Source organism: Sorex fumeus, unplaced genomic scaffold (assembly GCF_029834395.1).
Source record: "Sorex fumeus unplaced genomic scaffold, SorFum_2.1 ptg000035l, whole genome shotgun sequence".
Classification (NCBI taxonomy): Eukaryota; Metazoa; Chordata; class Mammalia; order Eulipotyphla; family Soricidae; genus Sorex; species Sorex fumeus.
In genome coordinates, this window is record NW_026606092.1 from 28,674,151 (window position 1) to 28,691,745 (window position 17,595).

A 17,595-nucleotide genomic window follows, 5' to 3' on the forward strand; every position below is an offset into this window, starting at 1 on the left:
AAGATTTTTAAACTTAGTCAGTCTCTATAAATAGAGTGTATAAAATTCTGCTTGAAATGTTAGAGATTTTTTTTAATTATGTCTTTTCCCTTCAAACCTGGTAATCTTTAGGGTGTCTTGCTATATCAGGAACTGAACCTAGGACCTGGAATGTTCAAAGCATATTCACAATCATTTGAATCAAATCCTTAGCCCTACAGAGATATTTTATACTATTTTTCATATATGAAATTATGAGTAGGAAGAAAAATGGGGTGTCTTTCATGTAGTCCTTTGATTAGCAAGGGCCTTGCATTTCTGGGATGAAGATCTAAGTTTCCTATGAATCTTTAACTTCTGAATTTATAGATACTAATAGCACAACTTTGAATATAGACCCTTAATAGAATATAAGAATCTCTAGTGTTAGAAACTACTAAGATGGTACATCACTAGGTCAACAAGTGTTACAAAGCTTCCTAAAGAGTTATAAAGATTCTAAGGAAGGAGTTGAGTGGCAGGGCTACCCTTGGTAAAATCAAAAGTAAAAAAGCTGGTTTTAATTGCCTTGAGCTCCTTTTCTCTCAACTCTCTTATCATTCATTTAAAAATTCATTACATAAGTTTAAAAATATTCTTCTCCCTCAACTCAGAAATCAGACAAGGGGTAGCTGCCTCAGTAACAATAACTCTGAACCCACAGAGGTCTGGGACAGAGCCTCATCCACACCCTGCCACCACCCATCCCTTAGCCACTGTGAACATCTTTAATCCATCACACTACTCCTTCCTGTTGAGTCCAGGTGCAATCTCATCACTCTTTTTAATGGAGCACTCCTGACACTATCTATCACTTATTATCAGTATTAGCTGAGCACAGGAATAAACCAACAGGCGTCCCTGGCTATAAGATATCACTGACTGGCATAATTTTCAGTGACCTCTTCCACAGTCATTTGCATTTCAGCAAAGGATAAGCCCATTAAGCCAGAAAAGTGAGCTCATTATGAACTGACAGGTAAACTACTGACACTTCTCAGCACTTGAAATCAAGCTATAGGAAGTATCCCCAGGCCAGTCGAGCTTAGCTTGATGAAAACAGAAAATAGACATTTAGAAGTAACATGAGAGGATCAATCCTTTAGACATGGGGGCGCCACTCAAACTTGGGCACAATGGGAGCTCATTTTCTTGGATGTGCTGGGCAAGGCAGAATTGATGTAGTTCTCCAGAATGACATTCTGGCACTACGTCTAGACTAACTATATGTTCATTCAGTGGTCATCTCCACTAAATTCCCTCATGATCTTCATTGCCAGGGGAGTTAGGTACATTGGTAATATTTCCAAAACTCTGAACTCTAATGGCAGATGAGCAAAGCCTTTTAAGAAGATACATTTTCCAAAGAGAATTTACCAGTTGGGCTGGAGCGATAGCATAGCGGTAGGGCGTTTGCCTTGCACGCAGCCAACATGGCCGACCCGAGTTTGATTCCTCCGCCCCTCTTGGAGAGCCCGGCAAGCTACCGACAGTATCTCGCCCGCACGGCAGAGCCTGGCAAGCCACCCGTGATATATTCGATATGCCAAACACAGTAACAACAAAATCTCCAATGGAGACGTTACTGGGCCTGCTCGAGCAAATCGATGAACAACAGGAGGGCCTTTACTTACTTACTTACCAGTTGCATTATTAACAATTTTTCCCCAAAATAGACACTTAAAATTGATGCATGGGTGGTTCAGTGGTAGAATTCTTGCCTGCCACGCGGGAGGCCTGGGTTCGATTCCCAGCCCATGCAGTTAATTATGTTTTGGGCTGGAGCGATAGCACAGCGGGTAGGGCGTTCGCCTTACAAGCGGCCAACATGGCCGACCCGAGTTCGATTCCTCCGCCCCTCTCGGAGAGCCCGGCAAGCTACCGAGAGTATTCGATATGCCAGACACAGTAACAACAAAATTAAATACTAAAATTAGTATTTTATTACAGGTCCCTTGTCCTAAGAGCCTTCCTTTGGAGGGAAAAAAAAGTCATCAAGACCGTTACCTTCTCTGCTTCCAAAAGCTATACAATAGAAGTAGTGGCCCTGAGAAAAATATCACTTGACTTCTATAGGCAGTTAATATGTTTTAGTAAATATCGTGTATTTTGATATGCATATGTTTGTTCTTAGCCTTATTTGATTTGATAAATGCAAAGACTGTGTTTAGGATTATTCCATGGAGAGTAGTTAAGTGAACATATACTCTGGGTTGTATGATCAAATAAAAAGCTAACTTTTATTAGACTTTAATAAGAGGCAGTAAGTTCTCAAAAAACTAAGTTACTTAAGTAGCTGTGATAATAGAAACACCCCATGTGTTTATTGTGAGGGCTAAATAAAGCAATTTTTGTGAGTTCCTTTTTTGTTATTGTTTGATGCATTAGATTTTTTTCTGGCCTCTGTCTCTAGAAATTATGGGCAATAGATTATTTAATAAATAAATGAATAAGGAAAAATAATTAAAATCATCAAAATTGTGCTTTAACAGTTATTGGTAAGGATTAGGCATAAAATCTCTCACACCCTTTCACCACAAAACCCCTTATAATACAGAGATTCATTTTAAAATAGAGATCATAGATATGCATAGAACTAATATAAGCACTCACAAGTGTAACTTCCCTAATATATATATATATATATATATGTGTCCTTGGATCTGAGAATAAAATCTCTGAAACAGAAAAACAAGCAGATTCACAAAATGTGCTCTTTCTTAAACTTAAAAGACTAATTTTTATTATGGAAATGTGAATGAAAGCAATGGCAGGACGACTGTTCTGAACTATTGATGTGAATTTTTTTTATTTTATTTTTTATTTTTTTTTATCTATTTTTTATTAGTGAGACACCATGAGGTACAGTTGTAGTCTTACAAATTTTGTGTTTGGATTTCTATTGATGTTAATTTTTAAAAAGTACAAAATTAAAGAAAAGGATAGTGAATTCATAATGTTGATGATGTGAATTTATGATTAATCATATTTACTGTAGCTGGAGCGATAGCACAGCGGGTAGGGCGTTCGCCTTACAAGCGGCCAACATGGCCGACCCGAGTTCGATTCCTCCGCCCCTCTCGGAGAGCCCGGCAAGCTACCGAGAGTATTCGATATGCCAGACACAGTAACAACAAAGTCTCCAATGGAGACGTTACTGGGCCCGCTCGAGTAAATCGACGATCAACGGGAGGGCCTTTACCTTTACCTTTTACTGCATACTGGATACATAATTTAAACAATTTACTATTCTAATTTAATTCCATAAAAATAAACATAAAATATCTGTTTCTGTGCATCACAAAGGGGCATAAACATAGTAGAAAGTAAATTTTAACTACTGTCTAAGTTCATTTGAGAGAAGTCTTAGTTGGCTGGCCATCAGTAGAATAATACTTTGCTTTTTGTTGTTTTTGGGTTACACAAGTGATGCTCAAGCATAAATCCTGACTCTGCACTCAAGAATTACACCTGGCAGTGCTCAGGAGAACAGATGCGATGCTGGGGGGGGGGGGGGGATTGCCATGGGCAAGGCAAGCAAGGTACCCAATAAGTACTATCTCTCCAGTCTCTGGAACTTTGATTTTTTAATAATAGGATGCTGTTATTTTGAGGAGAAGAGAGGCTAATCAAATGACTACGTTTGAGAAAGAGCAATCTGGTTATAAATTGAACAAGAGATCAGATCAGTAACTGGGTATGAAAAAAAATAGATCTGAAGAATGACATATAAATATTAATGCAATTTGGTTTCAGAAAAAAGGAAAATAACATTGATCTTTTATATTAAAACATCTCTAGAACATTGTTAGCAAAATGCAATGGTGTAATTAATCCCCAATGCCTTAAAGGACATCAAGAAATATTTCTGCTGAAAAGCCTCAAAGTTACTAATTGCTATGGGAATTAAGGTAAATATAATTTTAACTCAGAAGGAATGAGAAAATGTAAAAAGATAAAATTTATGAGCTTCGTTGAATGTTAATTTTGGATCACTTGGGTATTTGAGCGAAAAATACAATGCTGAATCAGAGAAACAGGTGTTAAGAAGCAGTGCACATGCAAGCTATTTACAAACTATTTGATTGTCTTGCAATATAATTAAAATATACCATGTTATTGCTTTGAGAGTAGTTTTTCATCTGTCAAATTTTTATTCCCTTTTTTGGCCTTAATTTAATTCCTTTCTCTTTTTTTATTCTCGTCATGCTATCACTCTCTTAAACGTTATTCAAGGCTTTTAGCTTCTAGTGAAGATCTAAGCAATACTTAAAAATGGTCACCCAAAAATAAAAATTGATCAAATCTATAGGATAAATAAAGATATTACTTTTTATTATAATACTGGAGAAAGATAAGTTGGATCTAATTTATAGGCATTCAATTTCTATAAACTCTAGGTGATAGAAAAAATTAAAATCATCTCAATTCCTCCACTGTATTTTTATTGAGCAAGTTCATAGATTTGTAAGCCTATGTGTTCTTAGAAACAATCTTAGGCTTAATAAACAAAGTTTGAATTGAATTAAGATTTAAATTAATAAATTTTTAAAGAAAATACCCAATAAAGATGCCAAATAGAAAAAGTAGAAAGTTCTTCTTAGGAAGTCAATAAAATATTCTAAGCACACCTAAAAGCATTAAAATATATTTTACAGAATAAGAAAAGCAGTTACTGAGAATAATGACATTTTTGGAAATAGTTGCTTACAAAATGGGATACTTATATTCTTAGCTAAATCTTTGAAAATGTAAAGAAAACTATCAAATGAGGACGATCAATGGTAGTTATCTCCTATTTTAGCTAGCCAATAATTCTGTTGGTGATTATTGATAGATGCAAGGGTCCTATTACAATAGCCAAAGAAAACATATTTTTCTTTAATGTAATGTGAAATTTCATAAAAATATAAATGTGGACTTTGAACACAGTTTAGTACTTACCAAACAAGATAGGAAGTAAATACTAGGAAAATCATGATAAGAAAACCACCACCTGAAACGCCATAAACCCAAATTTTTACTCGGCCATCTGTTTAAAAGAAAGTTAAAATAACAAGCTTAGTAGGCATAAAAATAAAGATTAATCATCTAAATTTACAATGTACTTCTCACCTAAATTTTATACTGCATAAGTCAAAATACTTAGAGATTTTGAATTAATATGATGCATGTAATGTCATACACATAATAAAGTATTTGAAAACATTTGATAACAGAAATAGAACAAATAAAATGATAGTAAGAATTTTGGTAGTATTGTATCTCCAAGTAATTTTGGATGAACAAAATTGACACAACCAGACTTGATAATTCACCAAGTTGCTATATAGTTATAAGCTTATGTGTTCAAGCAAATATTACAGATTTTAGAGTTAAGTAAAACAGAACCACAGTCTGTTCTATTCTGTGATATATTCTATGTATGTTATAACTTGAGTTTTTGAATATTTTTTATCTCCACATATACTTAAGATAGATATGTTGATTTTGAGAAGTATACTGGCAATACAGTGCATTTTACTCTATTTTATGAATTCATAGTTAGTTACATTTATAAATGGCCTGAGAAAGGGAATGCCTTCAAAACTTAAAGGAACTGCATTCCTTTCTAAAAGTAATACATATAAGAGTTACATTACTGAATATAATCAAATGTGATATCCCCAGTAAGCATCTTTTCTGAAGTCTTCTATGAGATGAAAAACAAAAAAATATCTATTGTAAACACACTTGTTGGAATAAATAAATAAATTACATTTGGAATAAATCAATTACATTTAATAGTATTAAGACTGTCTATTACAGGTCTTGTTTACAAGATATTTTCAAGCCTTAATCAGTTTTTACAATGAGATTTCAATCTAGTAATGATATTTTTATATGATCATAAAAATTTTAACAAAGCTTTGATTCAGATCTCTTTGAAACATTAATGATGAAATCCCTTACTTTTAAACTTTGGCAATAAAAAAAGGCTTCACTGAATTAAAATTACCTTTTCCATTTTATTTCTAAAACTTAGAACAAAAGGATTGGAACAGTTCAATACTACCAAGTTCCTCTTATAGGTCTGTTTAATCCATAACCACCTTTAAGTCAACTTATTCAGAGTAAGTATAGTTTCACACTAACAAAGCAGCATCTCACTTTGTTTTTAATTGAAAAATTGTTATTTACAAAGTTATCGATAGTTGTGTTTTAGGCATATATTTCAGCACCGATTCCATCACCATTGTCAAGTTTGCTATACCAGTGTTCTCGTAGTCCCTCCCCACCCCAATCCCCACATCATCCCTACCCGTTCATGTTGACAGGCACATTATTGAGTTTCTTTGACTGTGGCTTAGATATCATGTTTTCAGTTTTGTTGAGTCTGTGTTTTGGATATACCACTATATCACTCAACCAAAATACCAGTATAACTGAAGTCATGATGCCTGTTTACCTATTACTTTCCATTCTCTTTCTCTCCCCCCTCTTTCTTGATTAATTTCCATCTCCTTCCTTCTCCTCTGTAACCACTGAAGTCAAGGGCAATCTAGGCCTTCTCCTTTTACTGTAGTACAATTCCTCATCAAGTATTCTATATACTTCAGATCAGCGAGTAATTCTGTATTTGTCTTTCTTCTTGTGACTTCACTCAACCTGATATCTTCCAGTTCCAACCATGTTGTGATAAATTACATGATTGCATCTTTCCTTGCAACTGCATAGTATTCATATATATATATATATATATCACATCATTATGAATATATCACATCTTTATGATACATTCATCTGTTGTTGAACACCTAAAATAATCCATATCTTAGCTATTGTACTGAATACAGCAATGAATAATGGTGTGCTTATGTCCTTTGAGAGAGTGTTTTTACGTCCTGGGGGTAGATGCCCCAAAGTGGAATTGCTGGTCATATGGCAGTTCAATTCTAAGTTTACTGAAAACTTTCCATAGTGTTTTCTATACAGACTGTAGAAGATATTCCCACCAACAGTGGATAAGAGTTCCTTTTTCACCACATCCCCACCAACAACAGATTGTTTCTACTAGTTTTTATATGTGTCATTCTCACTGGTATGAGATGTTATCTCATTGTCGCCTTAATTTGGATTTCTCTGCTGATAAGTGATGCTGAACATTTTTTTCTTGTGCCTACTGGCCATCTGCCTCTCTTCCTCTAAGAAGTGTCTATTCATTTTTTAATCATTTTGGGGATAGGATTTTTGAATTATTTTCTTGTTGATCTTCATGAGTACTTTATAATCCTGGATATCAAACCTTTATCCTGATGTGTTGAATGCAAATACTTTTTTACCATTCAGTAACACTCTTAGTGTTAGCCCATGTTTCTTTTGTTATACAGAAGCTCTTTAATGTCATGTAGTCCCATTTGTTTATTTTTTACTGTGTTGCCTTTGCCTATGGTGTCAGGTGTTTGAAGGCTCCTTTGTGGCCCAAATCTTGAATTGTTCTGCCTATATTTTCCTACATGTACTTTATAGTTTCTAGTCATTGGTCCACTTTGAAATGACTTTTGTGTAAGTTGTAACATAGAATCAGCTTTAATTTTTACATGTAATTATCCAGTTTTCTCAGCACCATTTGTTGAAGAGGCTATCTTTAATTCATTTCATGAACTCAGTTCCCTTATTAAAAATTCACTGCCCATATGTAAGGTTTTATCATAAGGTATTCAGTTCTGACCTGTTGATCAGAGGGTCTATCTTTATTCCAGTATCATGCAGTTTTGATCATTATAGCATGCAGTTTTGATCATCATAGCATCTCACTTCTACTGAAACAGTGAACAATAAATCTTTCTGTTATTCTGTTTCTTACTGCTGCTACCATTTTCCTTGTGAATCATTTCATATTTTTCTGTGCATATAAAAACTTATAAGTACATAGACAAAATCATAATTTAAGAAGATACAAATAGTTATATCATTAACTGAGATTAATACTTTTTCTCAATGCATACATATATTAGAAATATTCATAGGTAGTTCACAAAAAGAAGTAGCACTGTAGCACTGTCCTCCCATTGTTCATTGATTGGCTTGAACAGGCACAGTAACTTTTCCATTGTGAGACTTGTTGTTACTGTGTTTGGCACATCGAATACATCATGGGTTGTTTTCCAGGCTTTGCCATGTGGGCAGAATACTCTTGGTAGCTTGCTGGGCTCTCCGAGAGGGGTGGAGGAATTGGAACCAGGTCGGACACGTGTAAGGCAAACGCCCTACCTGCTATGCTATCGCTCTGGCCCACAAAGAGAAGTACAATTCACTATTATTAATATCTGTATGAAATATTACATACTTATATTTTATATTGTTTTTTCATCCTATTTATAGATATTTTAATATCTATAGCTATATAATAATATCTTATATATATATCTATTATATATCTTATATATATTATATATTATATATCTATATAATAAAAAAATAATATTGTTTGCCTTGCATGCAGCCAGCCTGGCAGACCTGGGTTCAATTCCTCCGCCCCTCTCGGAGAGCCCGACAAGTTACCGAGAGTATCTCACCCGCACAGCAAAGCCTGGCAAGCTACCCATGAGGTATTCCATATGCCAAAGACAGTAACAACAAGTCTCACAATGGAGATGTAACTGGGCACGCTCGTGCCAATTGATGAAAAACAGGAGGACAGTGCTACAGTGCCACATAGATATTTAGGTTGATTTAACTCTTTTGCTACATAATAAGCAATAATAATATAAATATTTACACATTAATATATGTATAATTTTTTTTGCTTTTTAGGTCACACCCAGTGATGCTAAGGAGTGACTCTTGGCTCTGCACTCAGGAATTACTCCTGCTGGTGATTGGGGTACCATATGGGATGCCTGGGATTGTATTCAGGTTGGCTGTGTGCAAGGTAAAACACCCTATCTGCTGTACTATCACTCTGGCCCTGTGTAAATGTTTTTTATGATGAATTCCCAGGAGAGAAATTTTAGGTTAAATTGAATGATGGGATTAACAGACTTTCCTCCCAAAAAGTTTCCCCAATTTATGTTCATCATCAGAAGCTAATGAAATTTTTAAATTTCCACACATATATATGCACATACATATGAATATACTTATATGGATACCTATATATTAATTATGTACATATAATATTACTGATGAAGTTTTAGCTCCACCTCCCAATAGGGACTTACTTATGGATTTGTAGATCTATTTCCCTGAGACCACACCCTAATTCTCTTTCTGGGTCTAAAATAAGTAAGTCTAGTTCCATTTTATATCATGTCTTCCTCAAATTTAAATCCCGTTAACTTAGACATAAGATGAGAGAAATTCTTCTAAATTTCTATGGCATATGCATATATACAAGGAAATCAAAAGTTGAGTAAGTATCATTTTTCTTTCCTCTGGGGCCATACCCAGCAGAGATCACTCCTGGAAAGGCTTGGGAACCATTTGTGATCCTGGAATCAAACCTGATTCAGCTGTGTGTAAGGCAAGCTCCCTACCTTCTGTTCTATTGCTCTGGCCCCAATATTATTCTTAAATGTTTCTTCCACTAGATTTAGGGTTCTTTGAGCCTAGGCTCTAGTTTTTGCCTTATTTAAACTTTCATCAACATAAATTTGGCATGGTAAAAGAACCTAGGGTCTCTCAAAGGAGAGTCACAAGGTTTATTTTTCCGGATCTTTTTCTGTTTTTGCCCTACCCATGTCCCATGACTTTTACCATTAATTCAGTCACTTGTAGCATTTTTGTCTCCTTACAGAGATATCTACAAGACCATAGGCTAATCATGACCACCATTCAATACTTGCATTAAAGACCACAATCACCCTAAAGGAGAGAGAGCATAAAAGGGAATGTGCCTGCCACGAGGTGGGGTGGGGGGATGGGGGAGGATGGTAGGGATACTGGGATCATTGGTGGTGGAGAACGGGCACTGGTGGAGGGATAGGTACTCGATCATTGTATGACTGAAACGTAAGCACAAAAGTTTGTAAGTCTGTAACTGTACCTCCTGGTGATTCATTAAAAAATAATAATAATAAATATATCTGCAAAACAAGCCTTACTAAACACTTTCAAACTTTCCTGCTACCTATTGATGGTACAAGTTGTGCTTTCTAGTCTCTAAATATTATCCTCTCATTTGCACAAGAACTTGGAGATAATTCATGTAACATCATGAGGCCAGAAACACAGGATATACAGAAAGTATCTAATCAAATATTCACTATTCTTTACAATAAACACCAAGTCTTAGCCCAACAGACCCCTTCACTGTGTTAATAACCATGACAACCCTGAAGGGATGCTCTTTTTACACTGATTTCATGATGAGAAAACAGATCCAGAGATGTGAAGTTATACTTAATCACAAAACAGGTACAATCAGACCCTTGATGGAAATCTCTAACATGCCACCATTTCACCCATCTTTCTCAAACCAGTTAAGGTTCGGGGCTATTTCTCAAAACATGTGCATGTTTGTGAATAACTCCAGTTTTTGTTTTTAATTTTCATCACTGTATCACTGTCATCCTGTTGTTTTTTGATTTACTCGATTGGGCACCATTATCGTCTCCATTTGTCCCAGTCCTGAGATTTTAGCAGCCTCTCCTTACTCATCTTTCCCAAAGCTGCCGTATTGGAGGCTCTTTCAGGGTCAGGGGAATGAGATCCGTTATTTGTATATTTTAATTTTAAATATACAAAGTTGCAATTATAAAAGTATGATATTTTGCAGAGATAATTTTTACTTAATTCAGCTGTTATTGAACAAATTACCTTTAATCATCTTTGAGAACATTTTACCCTTAAATGGAATCACATATTATACACCACACATATCTGAGTAGCCTTGATCTAGATCACATTACCTCTGCATTCTGTCCATTCTCCCTAAGGTAAGATGACCATAATATAAACGTCATAATATAAACCCCAACCCCCATCAGAAAAAAATAGATATACTTTTGTTATTGCTGTTGTTAGAATTAGCAGTCATAGACTTTCTCTTGCTTGTCAGGAGCTACACACTTTACACAAAGTTGTGGTGCCAGGTATCCAAATAGAAGTGTAACCAGGATCACAAGGCTTGCCAGATGGCTTCATGATCAAACCTCTTGCCTCATGGTTGCACTCCACCGCATAGGTACCCCCAGCTTCTATTTTTTTTCTTTTTGGGTCACACCTGGCAATGCACAGGGATTATTCCTGGTTCTGCACTCAGGAATTACTCCTGGAGGTGCTCACGGGACTATCAGGAATTCTGGGAATTGAACCTGGGTCAGCTATGTGCAAGACAAATGCCATATCCACTGTGCTATCACTCCAGCCCCTTAAATTCTTTTTACTGAAACGCACCTGGATCAAGGGGTTGAAGAGACCATCCCTTAAAAATATCATGTATTTTTGAGTTCACAGGTCTGTTTTTCCCAGCAAGGTTTTTCACATCAGCCTTTTTATCCTCTGAACCAGGCACTTTCATGCAGTAATCCAGGTAGCCGTTTGATCTCATTATCTCTGTATAGCCCTTCTCACAACCACAGACTCCACCCTACAGAAGAAAAACAATTTTTATGGTTACATAATGAGTTATGCAGATGAAAAAATTGAACATCCTAAAATGTTGAGCTTTACATTTTTAAGATATTTTGTGGACATTTAGGATTTTCATCAACAAACTACCCACAGGCATAATAATCCAATGCATTTTTTTATATTTATGAATTTTAAAGTCAAACATCAAAGGTATCATTAGATTCTTTTTAACCTGGTCACATTTTTAAACAATTGAAATGCAAAATAATGAATTACAATTCTTTGTCAATAGAGTAGATTATATCTTTTTTTCTTTATAAAATACTTAAGGCAATTAATTTCTTATATTCAACTCTAGCATTGTTTCAGGTTGCTGTCCATTCACTCCAATATTCCCTGTATAATGAGAAGCAAAGTAATAAGGGTTAAATGAACATCTTTGAAATATGATGCTGCTTCTGTCTATAGATGCACCAGTTGTCTCTACTATTTATTACCAATTTCTCTGAACTAACTTTTTACATATAAGCTAGCTTCTATGCTCAAAGAAGTCGTTTGTGTGGATAAAAGACTCCACCAAGTCCCATTTCCATGTCTAATAAGAATGAATATATATATAGCACTACACTGTCCTCCCATTGTTCATCGATTTGCTGGAGCAGGTACCAGTCACGTCTCCATTGTGAGACTTGTTACTGTTTTTGGCATATCAAATACATCACGGGTAGTTTGCCAGGCTTTTCTATGTGGGCTGAATACTCTCAGTAGCTTGCCGGGCTCTCTGAGGGGGCGGAGGTATAGAACCCGGGTTGGCTGCGTGAAAGGCAAATGCCCTACCTGCTATACTATCGCTCTGGCCCAAGAATGAATGAATGAATATATATCACTGTCACTGTCCTCCCGTTGTTCATCGATTTGCTCAAGCGGGCCCAGTAATGTCCACTGGAGACTTTGTTGTTACTGTGTTTGGCATATCCAATACGTCACGGATAGCTTGCCAGGCTCTGCTGTGCGGGCAAGATACTCTCGGTAGCTTGCATATATTTCTTTTTCTTGAACTATCTGAGTATCACACCTCCTCACATTTCAGTTGGCATTATGACAATGCATTCTGCATATTTGTCTAAACATTCCTGGCATTCCTGGTTTCTTTCCTGTAAAAGACCTCTCAAAAGGCTGATTATTATGAAGTATAATGGGAAAGGACTTCTACTTCTGAAAGTGAAGTTAGAAATAATTTTTCTTTATCTAACAAAGATAAAAACAAGAAAAATAAAAAAAATTAGAGGAAATAAATGAATTTATGATTTTACATTTAGGACTCCTAAGGTTGTTCATCAGGCAATTTCTTTACAGGATTTTACCTCATAGAACCACTCATGTGTATCATTATTAATCAAACTCAAAATTTTATTTTATGTTTTTCCACACCCAGCATGTCTCAGGGCATATTTATGAGCAATGAATGATCAAGGGAACATATGGAGTGTAGGGGATCATACCATGTTAGCTTCATGCAAGGTAAGAGCCCTGCCCTCTGTACTATCTCTCTGACCCCCAAACATAAAACTTTAAACAAAACAAACATGTGTGAAAAAATATTGTGTAATTAATAATTGCCCATAGTTTAGTATTTTTTATGTCATAATACTTACTGTTGCAGTATTTCCAATTGTTCCTTTTTGTTTGTATGGGGCCACATCTGACTGTTCTCAGGAGAGTAACCAAGGACTACTCTATGTAAAACATGACGTCTAGGACACTAAATTCTCTCTCTGGCTCTCTAGTTGGTTTTAAATAATAGTATCATGGATACAGAGTCATTATCACTGTCACTGTCCTCCCGTTGTTCATCGATTTGCTCGAGCGGGCCCAGTAACATCTCCATTGGAGATTTTGTTGTTACTGTGTTTGGCATATCGAATACATCACGGGTAGCTTGCCAGGCTCTGCCGTGCTGTGAGATACTCTCGGTAGCTTGCCGGGCTCTCCGAGAGGGGCGGAGGAATTGAACTCGGGTTGGCCATGTTGGCTGCGTGCAAGGCATGCCCTGCGTGCAATAGCACGCCCTACTGCTGTGCTATTGCTCCAGACCTTCTAAATAATATTTAATATAAAATCATATACAAAACAACATAGAAACTTACTGACAACTAAGATCTGATTCATCTCTTCACTAAAAGTGAGTTACAAGATTTAACTGAATCTCAAGAGAGGAAGCATTATATTAGTTCTCATTTGTCACATTCCAAAGTGTTGACTAACTCAATCACAGAATGGTTTAATAAGTATAATATATTAATACTGTGCTCCTGTAGAGAACATATTAAGATAACTATATATACTCATTTCTTAAAGTTATATTTTCAAAATAATCTCTTAACCTGAGTGAAAATTTGTCTAAAATTTATGAAATTAAACCTGAGTCTAACCATGTACAATAACAGTTCAAAAGGAATCAAAATTCATATTTTATTCATTACCAGAATTGATATTCCTATTTTGCAAAAGTCAATAGCCCAGTGAAGTTGTTGTTGATCTTTTTGCAACTTCCTTTTTGATTTGTTAAGATCATTTACTATCTTTTTGAGGGGCTGGAGTGATCGCACAGCGGGTAGGGTGTTTGCCTTGCACATGGCAGACCAGAGTTTGATTCCCGGCATCCCATATGGCCCTCTGAGAACCACCAGGAGTAATTCCTGAGTGTATGAGCTGGGCGTGGCCCCAAAAGCAAAAAAAAAAAAAAAGATTTACTAATTTTTTCCAACGTAAAGAATTAATCATCTTAGCATAAATATTTCTAAAAAGTTAAAATTACCATATGACTCAGCACAATTCCACTCTTAGGTGTCTGTCTCAAGAGTAATTATGTTTTGTGCAGCACTTTTTACAATAACTAGGGACTAAGGAGATAGTCAGGTGGGCAAGCACTTTCCTTGCACAGAACCAATCTGGGCTTGATCCCTGAACAGCCAGGGGTGCCTCCACTCAGTAGCCAAGATCTGAAGCAACCCAAATGCCCAACCACAGATTTGTAGATAAAGTACCAGGTATGTATACACAAATGGAATACTCAGCTATTAGTAAAGATGAAATCTTGCCTTTTGCATCAGCAGAGATAAAAGTAGTGGGGGGTCATGATATTAAAAAAAAATAAGTCACAAGTATAAAAAAGTAATATCTCATTCATGTATAGCATTTAGTAAGAAAAGGAAGGGAAATATCAATGTTCCATGAAAAATTTAAGATTCTAATCATAAAAATTATCAAGGGTAGTGGTAGAAGGATACAGAGTATAATATATTAATACCATTTCCCTAAAGCATATACAAACTTATCTTTCTGTAATTAAATGTCACCTCAATATAAGTGTGTGTATGTGTGTGTGTGTGCATAAATTAAAGAACTCACATTGAAGTAGTAGTTAGATATTAGAATTGAGTTTGAATTATTTTTAACCAAGTAATTTTTTGGAAATAAATTAGTATAAGAAGACAACTGTTAAAGGAACACCACTTTTTGTTTTTGTGCCACACCTGTGATGCTCAGGGGTTCATACAAGATGCCAAGGACCAGACCTGTACAGTTGCATGCAAGGGGATTACTCTATTCACCCTATCATTGATCTTGCCCTAAAGAATGTAACTTTATACACATACACACCATGAGGGTCACTGATTAAATGCATTGTACAGTTTTGATTCAGAGAGAGAAAGTGTTAGTGGGAAGAAAGTAAAAAAAATTATTCTTCCAAAAATTGATATATATGTTTGTAAAATCTTATCACAGCGAAGGTTGTGTGTTCACGGGCTCACTGGATGGCACTTTCTCACCGCCTGCGTTCGGTGCTCTTGAGTCCTGTGTGTGCCTGGATCAGGATGGCTGTTCTTTCTCTCAAGCTTGAGCCCCTCTTGCTCTGACTCTCTCCTCCCCGAGCTTACAGTCTTAGTTTATATAGCAATCACGCAAGGCAGTGACATAAAGGTGGGTTGAATATTGACAAATCAACAAAGAGAGGTAAGATCACTCCTCCAGGAGATTAAGGATAAAATCTCCTCTAAAGAGATTACTCCAGATTACTACTCGAATTGGAGTCGAGCATCTTCCACCCAGATCCTCCAAATTCCAGTAGGCGGGGGTCACACCCACCACCTGGCCCCCTGGCGCCGTGTAATCCCATCAGCGGCCAAGACTCAGAGACTATAAAATCCAGATCCCGGACGAGAGCAGTGCAGTCTCTGCCCCCGCGCCTCGGTGTTCCTTCCCGGAGTCCCTTGGAGGGGAGCGGGTTGAGCTTTCCTCCCCGCCCCGGCCAGGGCTACGGCAGCCGGAGACCTCCAGGACCAGCCACCACCATGCTGAGACCACTCTCCGCACACCTGAAGGTACTGGCAGAGGGACAAAGCCACGCGGGTTCCGGGGCCGAGACCTCCAAGCCTACTCGAATTGGAGTCGAGCATCTTCCACCCAGATCCTCCAAATTCCAGTAGGCGGGGGTCACACCCACCACCTGGCCCCCTGGCGCCGTGTAATCCCATCAGCGGCCAAGACTCAGAGACTATAAAATCCAGATCCCGGACGAGAGCAGTGCAGTCTCTGCCCCCGCGCTTCGGTGTTCCTTTCCGGAGTCCCTTGGAGGGGAGCGGGTTGAGCTTTCCTCCCCGCCCCGGCCAGGGCTACGGCAGCCGGAGACCTCCAGGACCAGCCACCACCATGCTGAGACCACTCTCCGCACACCTGAAGGTACTGGCAGAGGGACAAAGCCACGCGGGTTCCGGGGCCGAGACCTCCAAGCCTACTCGAATTGGAGTCGAGCATCTTCCACCCAGATCCTCCAAATTCCAGTAGGCGGGGGTCACACCCACCACCTGGCCCCCTGGCGCCATGTAATCCCATCAGCGGCCAAGACTCAGAGACTATAAAATCCAGATCCCAGAACCGCACGGCCGCATTCGCGGCTGTGCGACATCTTATCAGAACTTTTCTTTATGACATCTTTTATCTCATTCCTACTTTGGACAAACTCGCAGGCTATCGAATGTAGCCTGCCCACAGGGCAGAGTCTGGCAAACTCCCCGTGGCCTACCAAATATGCCAAATACCAGTAACAATGATGGGTCTCATTCTCCTAAAGAGCCGTGAATATAATCTCAGGGCTAGGATGAAAGAGACGTTACTGGGGCCTGCTCGAGGCAATCGACGATTAACAGGATGATGAAATGAAAAATGATGAAAAACTAGGAGATCCGCTCCAATATAAATACAATGGAATGGAAGTGCCTCAGGAGCACTGTGGTGGGTGTAACCAGATAAACCTAAGCTTCTTGTGGAAGGACAAAGCAATGTTATCCTTCACGGATATGTTATCGCTTCTCGGCCTTTTGGCTAAGATCAAGTGTGTGTAGTTATCCTACATATGTTTATATATTTTATTTTATTGATCGTCGATTTGCTCGAGCGAGCCCAGTAACGTCTCCATTGGAGACTTTGTTGTTACTGTGTCTGGCATATCGAATACTCTCGGTAGCTTGCCGGGCTCTCCGAGAGGGGCGGAGGAATCGAACTCGGGTCGGCCATGTTGGCCGCTTGTAAGGCGAACGCCCTACCCGTTGTGCTATCGCTCCCTTTATTATTTTTTTTCAGTTCTTAGTTCACAAGTTTATTATGAAAAACACTGCGGTGCTCTTGTGCAGTAACATTGTCTTACAGGTGGGGGGCAGGGAGAGGAAAACAGTTCTGTTCAACGCACCAGGTCCTGACAATAACAAAGAACAACATGAGGCTGAGATTTAAGGGAAATAAACCGAGTGCAGATAAATCATACAATTAAATTAAAGGGTATCCCTGAAAATAAACAAAACAATTTCAAAAACTCACAAGTAGAGAGTAGGCCTTGGTACTTATTTTTAAAAACGTTCTTTAAGCTCCAACGATTGTTTGCTGCTATCCATATCTACAGTCATGCTGAGTAAAGCTATAGCTAAATGGAAGTTAAATTGTATTCATGAGGTGCTAATATTT

General features: G+C 37.6%; 1 protein-coding gene, 1 non-coding gene and 1 pseudogene across 2 annotated transcripts in view; 2 read left to right on the top strand and 1 right to left on the bottom strand.

The window, feature by feature from the left end:
* THSD7B (thrombospondin type 1 domain containing 7B) overlaps window positions 1-17,595 on the bottom strand; it is a 975,852-nt gene that overhangs the window by 3,683 nt on the left and 954,574 nt on the right. Inside the window, exons 26-27 of the mRNA XM_056117681.1 lie at window positions 11,398-11,590; window positions 4,963-5,050 (exon numbers count right to left, since the gene is read on the bottom strand). Coding sequence (XP_055973656.1) covers window positions 4,963-5,050; window positions 11,398-11,590 — 281 coding nt within the window. The remainder of the gene's footprint in view (window positions 1-4,962; window positions 5,051-11,397; window positions 11,591-17,595) is intronic.
* On the top strand, window positions 1,710-1,780 carry TRNAG-GCC (transfer RNA glycine (anticodon GCC)). Its single transcript has one exon. It is a non-coding gene; the product is annotated as a tRNA-Gly (tRNA).
* LOC130027035 (uncharacterized) lies at window positions 16,940-17,074 on the top strand (annotated as a pseudogene).